Source organism: Hevea brasiliensis, chromosome 12, assembly GCF_030052815.1.
Source record: "Hevea brasiliensis isolate MT/VB/25A 57/8 chromosome 12, ASM3005281v1, whole genome shotgun sequence".
NCBI classification, from domain to species: Eukaryota; Viridiplantae; Streptophyta; class Magnoliopsida; order Malpighiales; family Euphorbiaceae; genus Hevea; species Hevea brasiliensis.
The window spans coordinates 40097415-40116513 of NC_079504.1; the positions used below are offsets into that span (position 1 = coordinate 40097415).

Sequence of the window (19099 nt, forward strand, 5' to 3'; positions counted from 1 at the left end):
ACATTAAAGTAAATTAAATATTATTAAATATACAAAAGAGAAAGAGAAAGAAAGCAAAGTATTTAACTCCATGTGACAATTTTTATAGTATAATGTTAAATTATTTTATTAATTTTAAGATATATATAATTATTAAATTTTTATAATTAAATGAAATAATTAAAAATTTAAGAATCATTAAATAAGAAATTTATTAAATTATTAAAATATATTGATAATAATGGTAATAGTAAAAATAATTAATGGTAACAGTAATGGTAATAATTAATTACATTAATTAATATAATTATTAAATATAACCTCTATATATATATATATATAAAATAAAGAGTTTTTCCTATATTTAATTAAATTGAGGTTTTTACATATTTGTAATAATAATAATAATAATAATAATAATAATAATAATAATAATAATAATAATAATAGCTACTTATTACAATATTAAAGTAATAACTAAGTAAATAGTTTATAACTTGTATACACATAATTAAGGAATTAACAACTTAATCATAATTTTAAAAAATTATATCATTAATTAATTTTTCTAAATAATAATAAAACAATATAACATAATTAATGTTAACCAGAGTAATAATATTAATTATTTATTAATATACTATAAAAAAAAGTAAAAATTAAATATTGATATAAATTTTCTATTTACCATAACTATGAAAATTCATTTTTTCATAATTCATTATATATATATATATATATATATCATTTAATATATAATTAAAAATATATCCATGATTCCTGATTTTAATTTAGAGCATATATTTTAAAGGAAAATTAAACTTAATGAAATTTTTATCATTAATTTCTAAAAAAAAATTCAAATATTTTCTAATTCTTAATTCTAATTTTAAACATATATTTTTAATGACATTAAACCTAATTATGGGGTGTGTGTGTGTATATATATATATCTTAATTATCAAGAATCTTGGTCCTAATTTAGAGTAGATATTTTAAAGGAAATTAAATTTAATTAAAACTATTTAGAAAATACAAATAAAATTTAATGTCGACCTTTCATTTTTTTTAAATTAAAAATTAATTACCTTTAAAATTTCAATCATTAATTTCTCATAAGAATTTAAATATTCCTTGATTTCTTATTTTAATTTAAAGCATATATTTTAAAGAAGATTACACCTAATGAAAATTTTTATCATTAATTTCTAAAAAAAATTTAAATATCTCTTGATTCTTAGTTCTAATTTTAAACAAATATTTTAAAGGAAATTAAACCTAATTATAGTAATTAATAATTTTTCATTATTTAAATTTGAAAGATCATATTAATTAAGAATTGTATTTAGAAAATTAGATTATATAATAATTATATATTACAACTATTTAGGAAATATAGATAAAATTTAATTTTGATCTTTTTTTTAAATAACCTTTAATAATTGACATCTTTTAAAAAAAATTCAATTATTAATTTCTCACAAATATTCAAATATCCTTAATTCTTTGTTCTAATTTAGAACAGATATTTTAAAGAAAATTAAATTTAATTAAAACTATTTAGGAAATATAAATAAAATTTAATGTTGACCTTTTTTTTTTTAAATTAAAGATATTTAAATTGAGAAGTTATTTAATAATTATATATTTTAACTCTTTAGAAAAATACTGAAAAAATTAAGCCTCCAAGGCAGAATCTTTTTTATAGTTATCATTATGTTCTTCTTTTTCTTCATTTTATTAGTATTTTGCTTTAAAATGACAATATCTCTCGTGATTCTTTCTGGATTCCTACTTTTTCTGTCACTTTTTATGGTAATTTTGCTATATTTTTTTTTATTTGACTTAGTTACACTCGGTTCTGTACTCTGTTTCTTGTTGAAATTGTTAATTTTCTACTTAATTTCTCTAAAAAGAAAAAATTTTAACTTTATTTTCAAAGAATATGAGAAACCTTCCTTACTAAGAAGATTTTTTTTTTTACTTGTTCTTCTGCAAGAACATGATCATTTTATTCTAATACTAGTTAAATAAAACTGTCTTTATTTATTTATTTATTTATTTATTTATTTATTTTTAATACTATGGGACGCATGTTTCATTTATTGAGGTAAATCTTATTATGGATCTTCCTAGTATTTGATTTGTAAATTTGATATTGTAGTGTTGATCTAATATTATATTTGTGGTACAACCTCCAAATAAAGACACATGGCCTGCAGTGACTTCTTTGCCTCACTTCAAGTCTGAAGAATCATTACAATTCACAAATAATATAATTTGGATCACAGAGAATAGAATATTATTTCTTTAATTTCTTGTACTCAAGAAATTGAACTTTGATATTGATAAAAAAGAAAATATGTGTATTTAGGCATATTGAAGATCTTTTTTATATGTATTTAGGCAGTAAAAAGTTAAATTTGGATTATAATTTAAAAATTAAATAAGGAAAAAAATTACTATCAATAAAATTGACAAATGAGATAAGGGAAAAAATTGCTAGTAATAAATTCAATTTAATATAATTGACATATGTGGGAAGAATAAAATATTGCTAGTAATAAATTCAATTTAATATTGCCACTTGGCATTGCCACTTAGCACAGGAGAAAATTTGACTACTTTAAATATTGTCACGTGGCATAAATATAATAGTTTTAACATCCTATGTGGCAGTACCAGGAAAACACCACTCTGCTTTATATATATATATATTCTTTCTGAATTCCTACTTTTTCTACCACTATTTATGGTAATTTTGCTATGTTTTTTTTTATTTGACTTAGTTACACTCGGTTTTGTGCTCTGTTTCTTGTTGGAATTGTTGATTTTCTATTTAATTTCTCTAAAAAGAAAAATATTTTAACTCTATTTTCAAATAATATGAGAAACATTCCTCACTAAGAAGATTTTTTTTTTTTTACTTGTTCTTTTGCAAGAACATGAACATTTTATTCTAATGCCAATTAAATAAAATTGCCTTTATTTATTTATTTTTAATACTATGAGAGGCATGTTTCATTTTTTGAGGTAAATCTTATGATGGATCTTCCTAGTATTTGATTTGTAAATTTGATATTGTAGTGCTAATCTAATAATATGTTTGTGGTACAACCTCCAAATGAAGATACATAGCTTGCAGTGACTTCTTTGCCTCACTTCAAGTTTGAAGAATCATTACAATTCACAAATGATATAATTTGGATCGCAAAGAATATAATATTCTTCACTTAATATGAATTTTCAACGTATTTTTTAACAGTGATTTGGGATTGACCATTATTGTGCATTTCACATGACCTGATGCCTGAGCAAAGAGCATAAATGTAATTCGAAAATTAAAGAACTCAATAATTTAAAAAAATAATCTTTTTTTGCAAACTTTTGAATTGCAATTTTCATCCAAAAATTAATTAAATCACTTTCATATTTTTTTTTTTATAATTGTCAAAAAAAATTATATCTCTAAACCTTTTAATCCTTATCAATTTTACATTATCATTAATAAAACTTTTATATCACTAACGAAGACAACACGTCAGCTGCCACAACATGTCAACGATAGAGTATAATTAGTAAATGTTAAAAAGTATAGGATTTAATTGAAAATTTAATTAGTATATGATATAATTATAAAAAAAATGAAAAGTACAAAATTTTTTTAGTAATTTCTTTTAAAATTATTAAATTTTAAAATATAAATTATTAATTATAAATATATTTTATATAAATAATTTTATTGGTTACTTTATACATTACCATCCCTAACATAATATAAGGACTAAAAAAAATTTTCCTTAAATATTTACTGTAAAAGTTATATATAATTAATTAAATATATACAATTAAGTCTTTAAAACTAGCTAAGCTCAGTTATATGAATTATGTTTTACCATTCAGTTATGTTTAAAACCAATTTCATAAGGTTATAATTTTTTCGTTATTACTTCCTATTTTAGGTTTTTTCCTTTTAATTTTAATTTTTTTACCACTATTTTATCACATTTTAGTATTGAATTATCATTTAGTATTGAAACAATTTATTAATGATAAGGTAAAATTGATAAGAATTAAAAAAATTTATGATTTAATTAGTAATTTTTATAATATAAAGTAATTACAAAAATTTTAAAAATATAAAAATTTTGGCAGTTATTTTTTTATCCTTCACATTCATGATATTTACGAAGAGGGAACGTCGATATAATTATTTTAAATGAGAAAACTATCAGTTGCCTTGCCAAACACCATCTACACTATTATTATCAATATTATTATTATTTATCATGGTTGTAAAAATTAAACTGAACCAATCACTTGGACGAATTTAATTGGAAATTAAACTTGATCTGATTCTTTCACTTACAAACTCTAATTTCAACAAAATCAATGTCAACTGGCCGAATAAACGGCAAATTAATTGACCAGCAACCCAACTAAATAAATGAAATGGGACATGCATGCTGGGAGTTGTGCCTGTGACCTGAGAGGGCTCTAAGGGTGAGTAGATTTCGGTTTGAACTAAAAAATCAAATCGAATTGAGTCAAATTGGTTCAATCGGTTCAGTTTTAAATTTTAATTGATTCGGTTCGGTTCGATTTTATATTATAAAAATTTTGGTCATTTCAGTTCTGTTCGGTTTTGAAGAGAAAAAATCGATTAAATCGAATCGAACCGAATAGTAATTTTATATATATAAATCAAACCAAATCGAACCGAATTTATTTTTGAATTGATTTATTTTTATAGGGAATTTATGAATTATATTTAATTATATATATATAAATCATTTAATTTCATTGATTAATGTTTATTAGGTTCAAACCAAAGTCAAAATTAGATCAAATAACTTAAAAATCAAGTCTAAATTTAAAAATCAATCAAAAATCAAAACCGATCGGTTTGAACCGAATCGAACCAAAATAGAGCGGTTCGATTCGATTCAATTTTTTATCCATTTCGATTTGGTTCGATTTCTAAAATATATAATTCAGTTTTAATAATTTAATTTGGTTTGATTCGGTTTGAGCCGAATGCTCACCGCTAAAGAGCTCCACTTGTGCCCAAAGATGATTATTGTTATTATTATTATTATTATTATTATTATTATTATTATTATTATTATTATTATTACATAAGATTTTTTCGGTCTTGTGTGTTCTATAGTAACATTTATTTTTCATTGGAACATATAAATTTATTATTATAAGACTTTAATTTTAAGTATTTTTTTGTCATGAACAATAAATATTGTTATTTAAAAGTTATAATTAACAATCCCTAATCTTCATTTCTCTCTCTTTTCTCTTAGATTCTATTTGACAACAATTTTTAAAGTAGCGTTTAATATTTTAATCAAAGTCATAACATTATCTCTCTTATTTATACGATTCAGTGATATAGTATTTATACTAATATTTAGAGATTGATGGAGTGATTCATGAAAAGTTACCCTCCTAACTTTTACAAGTTGAACGAGTATTTTGACAAGGTCAACAAAATTAAATTACTATTTTTATATTTAACAATGAATTTAACAGTTATTTTTATTGAATATTTCTATTTTAACAGCTATATAAACAATTAATCACTAACAATTAGCTATTAATAAAATAACTGATAATTATTAAAATAACTAGCGACTACTAAAATAACTAATATTATCTAACAGAGCTTTTGTCAATATCCCTTTAGTCCATAAGTTCTTATTGGGTCAAGTGTATTGTCAATAGCCCTTTTGGGATTCCCTATGGATTTATTTCATTCGGCCAACACCTCTGTCTTTATTCTTTTTTCTCTCTCATTTCATTGCTTAAGAAACTCAGAACCCTAGTTATAGTCTTTCCAAGTTCACTCTTTAACTTCTACTCATATCTCTAATTTTGAATCCAAAGCACCAACTGAGCCAACATTCACAAAATTCAGTTACCAAATCATATCCAAATACCATGATTTCACTTTGCTCATAGAGCAAAAATTCCTTATTTTTTTTCAACATTTACTTGAGATAAATCGTAAATCCCTAATTTGAAGTACAAGGAGATTACTTTAACAAAACTCTTTTAAGTATTGATACCTAGTTAACAAATAAAAAAAATAAAGATAAATTTCAAGCTCAATTTTACCTCTTATCTTGGAAATGAAAGGGAATGCGAAGGCGAAATATAACTAATGCTTTAAAGACCGAAATGTACGCAATGCATATTGTCTTAAAATTTAGAAGTGTTGACTTTATTGTATTTATTGAGGTATATAGAATTTGTCGAGCTGTAATCGACCCTTTGACGCATTCCCCAAATGTCATTATTATTAGTTATGAAACTTTAAACACTGGGCTTGGATTGACATCGACTCTTAAAAAGTTTTTCTCTATATAGTTTTTTGCATCTCACTTCTGAACTCACCCAACAAACCTGCCAGCTGCTTCCTCCCTCTTTACACCAAATGGCGTTTAGTAAACCCAGCTTTTATACACTTGTGCATCCGCAAGTGTTTCTTTTCTTCTTTATTAACCTAGGATGCCTGCAAGCCAGTGCTTCAGTGAGAGAGACAGATGAACTTGCTTTGCTCGAATTCAAACAAGGGATAAGTGATCCACATGGTATCTTCAACTCATGGAATGATTCTCTCCATTTCTGCAACTGGACTGGAATCACATGCGGTCGACGCCATCAAAGAGTCATCTCCTTGGTCTTAGAAGGGCAGAATCTGTTTGGATCCATATCACCACATATTGGTAACCTCAGTTTTCTCAGGTTGATCAACCTCCAAAACAACACCTTCCACGGTGAAATTCCACAGCAAGTTGGCAAGTTATTTCGACTGCAAGAATTTCTTCTCGGAAATAATTCATTACAAGGTGAAATTCCACTCAATTTGAGTCGCTGCTCCCAACTCAAGATGATATATTTACAGTCGAATAATCTCACTGGAAAAATTCCAGCAGAACTTGGCTCTCTGATGAAGCTAGAGATTATTGAACTTCGTTATAACTATCTGACTGGAGAAATTCCACGTTCTCTAGGCAACCTTTCATCACTTACAATATTTTCTGCCTTGAATAATAATTTAGAGGGAAGTATTCCAAACGAAATGGGTCAATTAAAAAGCTTGAAGCATGTCATCGTTGGAGGTAATAGATTATCAGGTATAATCTCTCCATCTCTTTTCAACATCACATCTTTGAGTACTCTGGGGGTTGCATCCAACCAACTTAATGGGAGTCTACCTGACAACATTTGCTTCACTCTCCCAAATCTTCAAACTTTTGCATTCGGCGAAAACTATTTCTCTGGCCCAGTCCCAAATTCGTTGTCCAATGCATCCCATCTTGAAGCATTTGATATCTCTGATAACAATTTTGTGGGACAAGTTCCCTCCAATCTTGAAATTTACAGAGTCTCTCATGGCTGAACTTCGAGCTCAATAATCTTGGAAGTAACTCATCTAGTGACTTGCTTTTCTTGACCTCCTTGACGAACTGTAGTAATCTAGAAGCTTTGTCTATCTATTGGAACAATTTTGGAGGTGTCTTAACAGACTCTGTAGCCAATTTTTCAACTGGGCTCATTAGATTATATATGGGAGGAAATGAAATCACTGGAATTATTCCTGCGGCAATGGAGAATCTTGTCAACTTAATTGTTTTGGAATTGGAAGAAAACCTTTTCACAGGTTTCATCCCTTCTCAGTTTGGAAAGCTTCAAAGCTACAATCATTACTTTTAGGCTACAATCAATTGTCAGGTCGAATTCCATCCTCCATTGGTAACCTCACTCAATTATCTAGTGTATTGCTGTCCGGAAACAAATTGGAAGGAAGCATTCCTTCAAGTATTAGAAATTGCCAACATTTATATGCTGTACATATTGCAGAAAATAGACTCAGCGGAGAGTTACCTGAGGAAGTTTTAGGTCTTACTTCTTTATCAAAAATACTGAACTTATCTTTTAACTCTTTCACTGGGCACTTACCAACAGAAGTGGGAAAGCTTAAAAATGTAAATACACTAGATATCTCAGAAAACAATCTTTCAGGTGAAATTCCTGAAACCATTGGAGGTTGCTTGAGCCTAGAATATCTTTATATGCAAGGAAATTTTTTCCAAGGAACCATCCCTTCATCTTTAGCTTCCCTTAAAGGCCTTCAATATTTAGATCTTTCGCGAAACAACTTGTCAGGACAAATTCCCAAAGATCTCCAAGAAATCCCTTATCTCCAATACTTGAATCTTTCGTTCAATGATCTTGAGGGAGAGGTACCAGAAAGAGGAGTATTTACTAATGCCAGTGCATTATCACTGATTGGGAATAACAAGCTTTGCGGTGGTGTCCCAGAACTTGGTTTACCAAAATGCCCTACTAAAATCTTGAAGAAAGTGAAATCCCACACTCTTAAGCTAGTGGTTGCAATTGTTTGTGTGGTTCCAACTCTGCTTTCGATTCTGATCTTTTTTCTCATTCGCTGGATGAGAAAATCAAGAACCAAGCCTTCTGTTGCACCCTTAGAAATGAACCACCTTCTAAAGGTATCTTATAAAGACCTTTATCAAGGAACGGATGGATTCTCTTGTAGCAATTTAATTGGTTCAGGTGGCTTTAGCTCTGTGTATAAAGGATTTCTACCTCAAGTCCAAACACCAGTAGCTGTTAAGGTCCTCAACCTCGAGCAAACGGGTGCCATTAAGAGCTTCATGGCTGAATGCAATTCGCTGGGGAATATAAGGCATCGAAATCTTGTTAAGCTCGTAACATGTTGCTCCAGCTTAGATTACAAAACAAATGCATTCAAGGCTTTAATTTTTGAATATATGGGGAATGGAAGCCTAGAAAAGTGGCTGCATCCATGTGCAGAAGGTGAAAATCAGAAAAGAAGCTTGAACCTTCTTCAAAGACTCAATATCGCCATTGATGTAGCATCAGCATTGCATTATCTACATGACCTCTGTGGAAAGCCTATCATTCATTGTGACCTGAAACCCAGCAATGTTCTTCTTGATGATGAAATGGTTGCTCATGTAAGTGATTTTGGTCTAGCAAAACTCTTCTCAATCAACAGCAATTTATCTCTGAGTCAAATCAGCACAACTAGAATCAATGGAACCGTTGGTTATGTTGCTCCAGGTAATTAACAACTATATAAGCATCTTCCTCTATTTTCTTCTTTTTCTTCTAATTCTGCATCTTCTTCTTCCCTTTTATCATATAAACAAAAATTGATATGTTTTTCAGGACCACCGTTCTATATCCCATCTCCAAGCCACATTCAGTTCCATATAAATTCCCCCTGAGGAGTTATATGCTCAATAAAATTTAACTTTCACCTATACCTGCTCTAATCAAGACCTGTTTTCCCAGTTTGTTAATTTATTGTTAGTCAACAAATGATGAACTTATTATTGCCATATTAATTTGATTACTTTTACATACATGTAGAATATGGAATGAGTGGCATAGCATCGAAAGAAGGAGATGTTTATAGTTATGGAATTCTTGTGCTAGAGATGTTCTCAGAAAGAAGACCAACTGATGAAATGTTTAAAGAGGGAATAAATCTCCATAATTTTGTAAAGGCAGCATTGCCAAAAAGACTTTTACAAATTGTGGATCCAACCCTTCTCCCTAAAGAAATAGCAAATGAAGAATGTGATGATGATGCCACCATGGAAGCAGAAGAAACCAATCACCATCAGAACTTGAGCCAGGTTACAACAAATCTGAGACAATGCCTAGTTTCAATGCTTGAAATTGGAGTTGCATGTTCAATGGAATCACCAATGGAACGAATGAATATGGCTGATGTCATGAACAAGTTGCATTTGATAAAGAAAACTTTTCTGAATATTCAGATGGAGGGTGATTGAGAGGTAATTCTACGACTTAACTTCCAAATTTTTTTTTTAGCTTAATAATTAAATATATCTTAGTTTTTGCATTTTTGTTTAATTATATCATATATTTCTAATTTTATTAATTTATTTAATAATTTAATAATTTTCCTTCAATAGGCTTTTTTTTTTCTTGACGCAACATAATAGATATCTAATGGGCTCATGATAACATGGGACTAAAATTCATTTTGAATTGCATAAAAATTATCAAAATAACTTAACATTATCAAAAGGGAAGGGGGTTAGTGGGGCCAGGGGGCCATGGCCCCCCATATATGTATATTCTTTAAAAAAATTATTTTATTTTAATTATTGACCCCTCTGATAATTTTTGTTATTTTATTATATTATGAATAATATGAAATATTTAATTTTTTTTTATTTTCATCATATATTTAATAAATTTTATAATATTGACATTTTCAATTTTTATCAATTTAATTATATATATTATAATATTTTTTGAATAAATAAGATTAATTCCTTCAAAATATAAAAATAATAAGCATAATTAATTATTTTTAAATTAATTTTACATTTAACAATATCTCAGAGTTAAAAATTTTATTTAGTAGAGCTATTTATTTAATTCATAAATTTTAAGTATATTTAAATAATTATATTTAAATCAATATATATATATATTTATATAATTAATTTTTAACAATTAAAATTTCAAATAATTGTAAATAATTAATTTAAAAAAAATAAATTTTAATAATCAAGACATTTTATAATTATTTTAATAAATAATTAAAATGATGATTGTAAATTGAGAATATTATTATCTATGCTACCTTATAGAATTTAAACATAAAATACTTTTATTTATATATCAAATTTTCATTTAAATTATTTAAAAAATTATATAATCTTTTTCAGAAAATAAATTATATAGTTACTTGAAGTCTTTTCACATATATTAGTTCAAAATATAAAATTGCCCCATTTTATTTTTTTTAATTAATTTTAACAAAAATATACCGAAAATGTCACGACCCAACCTATGGGCTGGATCGGCACTACGACCTGGGCCAGCCTAAAGCCCCCGAGGTCCGTAGTAAGCCTAACTATTCCTTAACCCAACTCTAAGGCCAATTTGGGTCCAATTTCAAGAAATCAACCGGACAGAGTCCGACCATAAAATGGACCTTTCAACGGGGAGTTTTTGACTCACTCGACCTGTAAACATAATATATAATCAATTGAGGAGCTCAGCTCACCCTCCACATACTCATAACAACATAAAATAAATGGGAGCTCAGCTCCCTCATCCAGTCCATCAACATGCATAAAATAATAAGTTTACAGGCCCAAAATAGCATTTTATATTACAAACCCAATTCAAATAAATATTTCTAACACATGCGGAAATTCTAAGAGTTAACAGGTTTATACAAAAATTAATAAACGACCTGCGAGGGAGAAAAGCAGGTTAACCTCAAAAATATCCTCCAGTGGCCTGGAAAAATATTGAACAGGAGTGAGCGTTCGACTCAGAGAGTAAAATATCAATTTTAACCATAATCTCTATAACTATCTAAAACTAATGCACCCTGTAGAGTGAAAATGCAACATCAATAATATTTTCACATCATAACAGCAAAAAGGGTAATTTAGAGCACTCACACACCCAGTAATATCAATCATAATATATAGGGTGATCCCTATCTGACTCTCTTAAATCCAACTGTGCGTGAAGAACTCAGTAGGACTTTCGCTTAATAAACCAAATCGGGGCCCCAGCAAAGAACTCAAGCCGTGACTACCCCGAAGGACCGGGTCCCAGTGAAGATCTCAAGCCGTGTCTACCCGTCCTATCCATAGCCAACACCACATCACACGCACGCCAACGCATACGCTGCTTCCAAATTATCACAACAACATCCATGGCACTTTAACAGTTGTGAATGCAACATAAAACATGCCTAGAGTTTAACTACAAAGATATATACATATAAGTGATGCATGGGCATGCTTGAACATATAATAATAGTGAAATTACAATTAAAATTAATATTTTACTCACAGACTTGACAGCAGTCACTGTGGCGGCTGGGCGGAGGAAGAAGGCTGTCCCGGCTCACTTGACAATTTTATTACAATCATTTAATAAATTTGACCTAATACAAACTAAGAAAAGACCAAATACGTCCTAAGTCATGCCGAAAATCCGGCAGAGTCTCCCCTATACCTAGGACCTACCCAACCTGCAAATGGGTTTAAAACACACTTCTATATCCACCAACCATACACTCACAACTCAATCATATCACACAGCCCCTCCTGGGCCCATCCAAACCATCATCAATCACAATATATAAAATTACAGTTTAGTCCTTATAATTAACCCTTTTTGCAAAAACTACCCAAATAAGCTCTAAAAATTCTAAAACTTTGCCCCGCAGTCCTTAGCAATATTACTAGGCTATTGCAAAAAGAATCATAATTTTCTGAGCTACCACGAATATTTTATGGATTTTTAATCCTATTTAAGCACTAGAAAATTACGGAAAAAGCAAGGTTCGGGTTTACCTTTGCCGATTCTGACTCCGGGGACACGCTCGGGACATTTGACAATGGTGGGGTAGCCAAAATCTCGATCCAATTAAGAGACCTTTTCGGTGGCCTGTCTGTCTGGCCGGAAATTCACAGACCCGGACAACTGTCGAATTTCCACGAATTGAAGATACCTACACGAAGCCCACAACACGGGGGTTAGTATAAAATTTTTACGGAATTTTCTAAGCTCATTTAATGCTCGAAAAAACACTATGAAGTTCTGTGGGACCCACCGAAAAACGGTGTCGAAAAATTTTGAAATTTATTTTCCCGCGAAGCTCTCGACGAGTGGAGCGCTCTGGTACTCTCGGTTTTCTCGTGGGGTTTACGGTTTGCGAGAAATCTAGCCCAAAAGTCAAAATGGGCTAAAACTTCCCGGACAAAAATTGGACAAACTGCTCGATGAATTTTGGTGTTCTTAGTGTCTATGGAAAGCTCTCGAGGTGTAGATGGTGTTTGACACAAGACCCGGCCCGATTGGTGGCCGGATCGGCCAGGAAGACGAAGGGTCGCGCGGGCGCTTCACGTCGCTTCGCGCGACGTTTGCCGGCGTTCCAGGGGGCGGCCGGCGAGCTGGGGTGGCTGAGGAGGCGCGCCGGCAGGCTGGGGTGGCTGGGGAGGCGGTCGGCCGGCGAGGGGAGGTGGGAGGAGAGAGAAAACGAAAGAGAGAGAGAGAGAGAGAGAGAGAGAGAGAGGGGAAGGAGAACGCGCGCGGGAGAGGAGAAGAAGAAGAAAAAGGAGCCGGCTCGATTCGGCCGGTCAGATCCGGTCGGGTTCGATTCGGCCGGTTCGATTCAAGATACAAAATTTTAAATTTTTACTCTGCCTTGGGACCGAAAATGAGACTCAAAAATTCTGAAAAAATTCTAGAAAACTCAGAAAAATTTGTAAACTCCAAATATATTTTTAGTTTTGCTACGTGGTCTTTAAATTAATTTTTAAAAATCATCAAAGTTTTATATTTTGGAAAATCAAATCCGATTTCGAAAATTAGAAAAATTTCAAATAATTTCCTAAAATTCAAATAAAATAAAATATCAATAATTACCCAAAAATAATACATTTAAAATTAGGGGTGTTACATTCTTCCCCCCTTACAGAAAATTCGTCCTCGAATTTTTACACAAGGTAGAATAAAGTACAGGATTACACATTGAACAGATAAGAGTACTTGCTACGCATGTCCCGTTCTGACTCCCAGGTATACTCTTCCACTGACTGGCTCCTCTACAAAACCTTAACCATAGGGATCTGTTTTGATCTTAGCTGCCTCACTTTGTAACACCCCTAAGTTCGGTAGTGCGTTCTACTGTTTCGGTGACCAGTGTTGTCCGGACAGCTAGGATGCCTAGAACTACACTTCAATATGAGTGAGGAGACATAAAATAATGAAATACAAGAGAAGAAAATACAAGAAAACAAAGGAAAAATAATAGTAAAGAAATGCAACCAAGTTAAGCGAGCCGAGAACCCTAGCGATGGGTGACCGCACCTGGAAGTCACGGCGTAGACCGTTGACTAGCTCTGGACCACGGGGAACCCTGAAAAATATTTTTAGGACTCAAATAAATATTTATTGAAGTATAAATATCATTAGAAATATCAAAGGAAAATTAAATAATTAGTACAAAGAAAAGTGAGAAATCGAAAAACGGACAAAATCCGGTGTTACCGAAAAATCGGGAATGCAACCCGAACAGGGGCATTGTGGCCATTTGACACCCCGAGTTGTCTTTTGACCTAAATGTCTATTAAAAATAAATAATATTACACTTAGAAAATGTTATGAAAAATTAAATTAGGGGTACCTAAAATAAATAGCAAAAATGGGGTTCAAATTAGGTAATTAACATATTTAAACATAAAATATGATTGATTCTATGTGAGTGGGCCACTAAGGATTATAATATGTATTAAGTGGGCAGATTGCTCCACTAAAACTTCATCTTCAACCTTTGAAGACCACCATTGCCGAAATGAAAGCCTTAGAAACCTCCATTGCCGAAATTTGAAGGAGCTTCATCATCCTCTTCATTTCACCTCCAAACACCTAGGTTGCTTCATCAAATTTTATCCCCACATCACAAGGAAGAGTTTGATAGCAATTTCAAGAAGTTTTAGTGAATATTTGAGAAGTCTCATCCATAGGTAAGTTTGAGTTTTTGATTGTTGCTTTGTTAAAGTTTGTAAGGGTGTTATGGGTGTTTGATTTATGAAGAAATTTTTGAGGTTTGATGTTGAATGGGAATGTGTACTTTTGGCAGCCATGGAAACACCTTGAAAATAGTTTACTCTTGCTTGTAAATGGTGGATTAAAAGGTTGATTAAATATTTATGTGTATGGGAAATCATTTGGGTGATTATACTTAGTATATGTAAATGTGAAATGAAATTTAAAGCTTGAAAATTAATGGAATGTAAATGCACCATTGTGGCAGTTTGTTAACTCTTGAAGAATGCTGGAATTCATGCTTGGTTTATGGAATAATAATGTTAATTTGTGATAGGAGTTATGGCAGTTTGAGTGCATGTATGATGGTGTGAAGTTAGGCATGTAAATGGGCATGAATTGGTGATTGAATTGTTGTAAATTGAGTTGGACAAATTCTGTACTTGTTGGTGCACATTGAATGTAATTGTAAGCTGCCAAAATGACCTATAATATGTTGTAAATTATGTTTAGGTTGTGGTACAACCAGAATTGGTTTGAATGTTGAGTTTGGTGAGTGTTAAAAGTGATCCTTGATGTGTATGCAAGAATTGCAATAAGGCAGTTTAAGTTTTAGGCCTATAACTTTAAGTGTGTGGCTCCAATTGGTATGAGACCAATTGGAGGTGAAACTAGACACAAAATGTGCCAACTTTTATGAAGAAAACTTGCCAAAATTCTGCTTGCAAGGTAGCTTGAAAAATGACCAAATCCGACTTAAGTGCTAATAAGGCCTGAAAATTGATCATTTGGGCAGCAGTTAGTTTTTAGGCCATAACTCACTCAAAACAGGTCCAATTGACCTGAAATTTTGACCATGAATAGTTAAGACCCATATCTACAAGTCTTATGAAGACACCAAAGCCCAGAAATGACCATAAGCAAGTCAAACAGCTTGCACAAATTCAGGTCCAAAAACTGGCCGAACCTAAAATGACCTAAAGTGACCTAAAGTGACCAATTTTGATGCATTTTGACCAGCAATAGTAAAATGACCATAACTTGGTCTACATAACTCAGAATGACCTAAAATTTTGCCCCGCGTGCAATAAGACATAGATCTACAAGTTTGTAGTTTTGATCGAAACCCGAAAACCGAGGGAACTAGGTCGTCCGGCTAGATCAAACTAGTATCCCGGAATCTAGCAAATTGCAAGAAAATGCAAGATACATGGAAATGAGTTTGGTAACATGTACCAACCCTAAAAGGCTATCGAATGTGACATGTTAGTAACATTAAAACCTAAATTACCTAGAATATATCGAGGGTCGACATATTAGGTTGACTAAGCAAATAAATGAATTCAGTGAATTACTTATCAAGCATTATCGTTAGAGACAGTTTAATTAAGTACTGAAACCCTTCAAATTGTGTTTCTCAGTTAGCAAAGACTCAGGGAAAGGGAAGGAAACACTGAGTCAAGACCAGGAAACAGTTATCAGATGTTTGTGCACAACTAGTTTTTAACTGATTTTGTTTTAAATATTTCATATGATTAAGTGACATATTTTTCTTATGTATTATGTTTAACAAGCATTGGATTTAATTCAGTGATTATTGAAATTGTTATAGTATGTATGAATTTAGCTTTGTAAAATGGTATTTCCATGAGTATTAAGCATTATCATGGATTGAATAAATTATGTTTTGGAAAATTGTGATAGAACATGTTTTGAATTGTGATGGTACTTTTCATGGAAAAATGCAAATTTATGATTTGAATTGTGATGAGCATAAAAATTATTGGATATTGGAATTGACTTTGAATCGAATTATATTGTGATTTATGCTCACTAAAAGGATTGTGATATTGTTTTGTATCTCACTATAGATGCTTGACTAGGTTATTACCCGTCTCTCTCATTTGTTGAGAAAACAATGGAGTTAGTTGTGTTTTGATTACCATGGTACGTGCACAGGCTTAGATTTTCCTCTGATTTGAGGTTAGATCTAAGTTTATTTTATCGTTATGGCCCTTGCGGAAGATTCATTATTGTGATGGTACTGTGCACGATGATTCGACCTCCCCGACCATAGGGAGTTAGAATCTGATTCGACCTCCCCGACCATAGGGAGTTAGAATCTGATTCGACCTCCCCGACCATAGGGAGTTAGAATCACATCGAATATGGCCCTTTCGGATTAGTCTTGCATAGTTAGTGAGATAAAGAATGATTTTTGAGATACAGCATGGTTTTTGAGATACAGAATGGCTTTGAATGGTAAAGAATTGTGATTTCAATTATGATTTATGCATGATTGATTTTGTTGGGATTACCTAAATAGTCAGTTATGATTTGATAAATTGAATTTCATGATCGAAGTCATTTTATACAAATGATGCACATTATTGGCAATGAATATTTTGAGTTTTAGAATTTGATGAGTATTCAGATTTCCAAATTATTTACTGTAAATTTTGTCAATGTATATTGTACTATGTTTTAAATTATAGTTGTGCACTACTGAGTTCACCACTCAGCGATAGCTTTGTATGCTGTCGCAGGTAAAAAGAGCATAGAGCAGTGAGTAATTTTCTTTGAAGACATATTCAGATCAGCTCCAGGTATATCATAGGTATACCCATGTATATAGGTTTTGATGTATGCATGTAATAATATGTATGTAAATTATTTGAGCAGTTGTATAAAAACTCTTGTAAAATATTTTGGTATGTAATTAAATGTAAATTATTGTAAATGTAAGTTTGGGATTTTATTTATCTGAATAGTTTTGTAATATTAATTTTGAATCTTGTAATCAATGAAATGTTTCTTTATGATGAGAGTAGTTTGAAAATGAATTGATTGTTTATTGAGAATTGAATTGTGAATTGAAATGAAGTTATTGAAGTTGTATTTGAGAAAACATATTGGGAGCATTTTCTTTTGCAGGATTGAAGAATTGTTTTCTCAAAATACAGCCGGCACTTTGCCGAAATTTTGAAAAAAATTTTATAACACTAGATTTTAATCGATTATTTAAATTTCACGAAAATTGTTTTAAAATCCCTTGTAGTATATCTAATGGGTTATTGGTAGGCGAAATGCGGTAATTCATTAGGTGTACTACGGGATCATGTTGCATCTTCTGAGGAGTAGGGTGTGACACACTTGGTAATCCACTATGGCTACTGAGTTGCTCCTCAAGCGTCAATTTTTCTTTCAGCTCTATTACATCCAGTTGTAGAACATGATAATGATCAGGAATATATTTAATGAGCATGGAGATGTGAAAAACAGGATGAACATGAGAAAGGTTGGGTGGTAGCTCCAACCGGTAGGCAACTGCTCCAACTCTATCAGTAACCTCAAAAGGTCCAATATACCGAGGCGCCAATTTGCCCTTCTTTCCAAATCTCATGACTCCCTTCATAGGAGAAACCTTCAGAAATACGTAATCGCCTACTGCAAACTCCACATCCCTCCGTCTGGGGTCTGCATAACTCTTCTGCCTACTAAAAGCTGTTTTCAATCGTTCCCTGATTAAAGGAACCATCTCTGAAGTGTACTGCACTAGGTCTACATCATGCACCTTCGCTTCCCCCATTTCCGTCCAACACAGAGGATACCTACACTTTCTTCCATATAGTGCCTCATAGGGTGCCATCCCTATGCTGGAATGGTAACTGTTGTTGTAGGCAAACTCTACCAAAGCTAGCTGATCATCCCATTGACCTCCAAAATCCAAAACACTCATGCGAAGCATGTCTTCCAGTGTTTGGATTGTCCTTTCGGACTGTCCGTCTCTCTGAGGGTGGAAAGCAGTACTAAAGTTCAACTGTGTGCCAAGTGCCTCCTGCAATTTCCTCCAAAACTAAGAAGTGAACTGGGGCTCTCTGTCTGATATTATGGAAGCCGGAACTCCATGCAATCTGACTATTTCTTGAATGTAGAGTCGAGTGTACTGTGCCATAGAATATGTAGTCTTCATAGGCAAGAAATGAGCTAATTTATTTAGGCGGTCTACAATTACCCATATCGAATCATATCCTCGTGTGGTACGGGGCAACCCAGTCACAAAATCCATGGTAATCATTTCCCACTTCCATTCTGGGATAGGGAGCTCTTGCAGCTTCCCTGACGGTCTCTGGTATTCAAACTTCACTTTCTGACAAGTCAAGCACTTGGACACAAAGTCTGCTATGTCTCTCTTCATGCCATTCCACCAATAGCTATCTTTCACATCTTGGTGGAGCCTGGGTGGACATTGTACAGTGTATAGTGTGCCTCTCGCATGATTTCATTTCTGAGATTGTCCACATCGGGCACACTTATCCTAGAACCTTGCATTAGGGCGCTATCATTGGCAAATCCAAACTCTCCACCTTGACCCTGCTATACTCTTTCTATGATCTTCATCAATTGTTGGTATCTGTGCTGGGAAACTCTAACTCTGTCTCGCAAGTCTGGCCTCACAAAAAAATGAGCCAACAATACCCCCTCATCTGAAAGA

The 19099-nt window shown here is 31.8% G+C and overlaps 1 protein-coding gene across 1 annotated transcript; it reads left to right on the plus strand.

The window, feature by feature from the left end:
• The first annotated feature begins 6391 nt into the window (after positions 1-6391).
• On the plus strand, positions 6392-17366 carry LOC131171428 (LRR receptor-like serine/threonine-protein kinase EFR). The gene is made up of 4 exons (XM_058131532.1): positions 6392-7061; positions 7996-9105; positions 9418-9848; positions 17151-17366. The coding sequence occupies exons 1-3, from the start codon at positions 6428-6430 to the stop codon at positions 9843-9845; spliced, it is 2172 nt and encodes a 723-aa protein (XP_057987515.1). The 5' UTR covers positions 6392-6427; the 3' UTR covers positions 9846-9848; positions 17151-17366.
• The last annotated feature ends 1733 nt before the right edge of the window (positions 17367-19099 follow it).

Bases quoted from the DNA above. Each gene is read 5' to 3' on its own strand.
- LOC131171428 (XM_058131532.1), top strand. From the start codon at position 6,428: ATGGCGTTTAGTAAACCCAGCTTTTATACACTTGTGCATCCGCAAGTG. The intron at 7,062-7,995 runs GTATTCCAAACG...TAAATACACTAG, and splicing joins GAATAATAATTTAGAGGGAA to ATATCTCAGAAAACAATCTT. The intron at 9,106-9,417 runs GTAATTAACAAC...ACATACATGTAG, and splicing joins CGTTGGTTATGTTGCTCCAG to AATATGGAATGAGTGGCATA.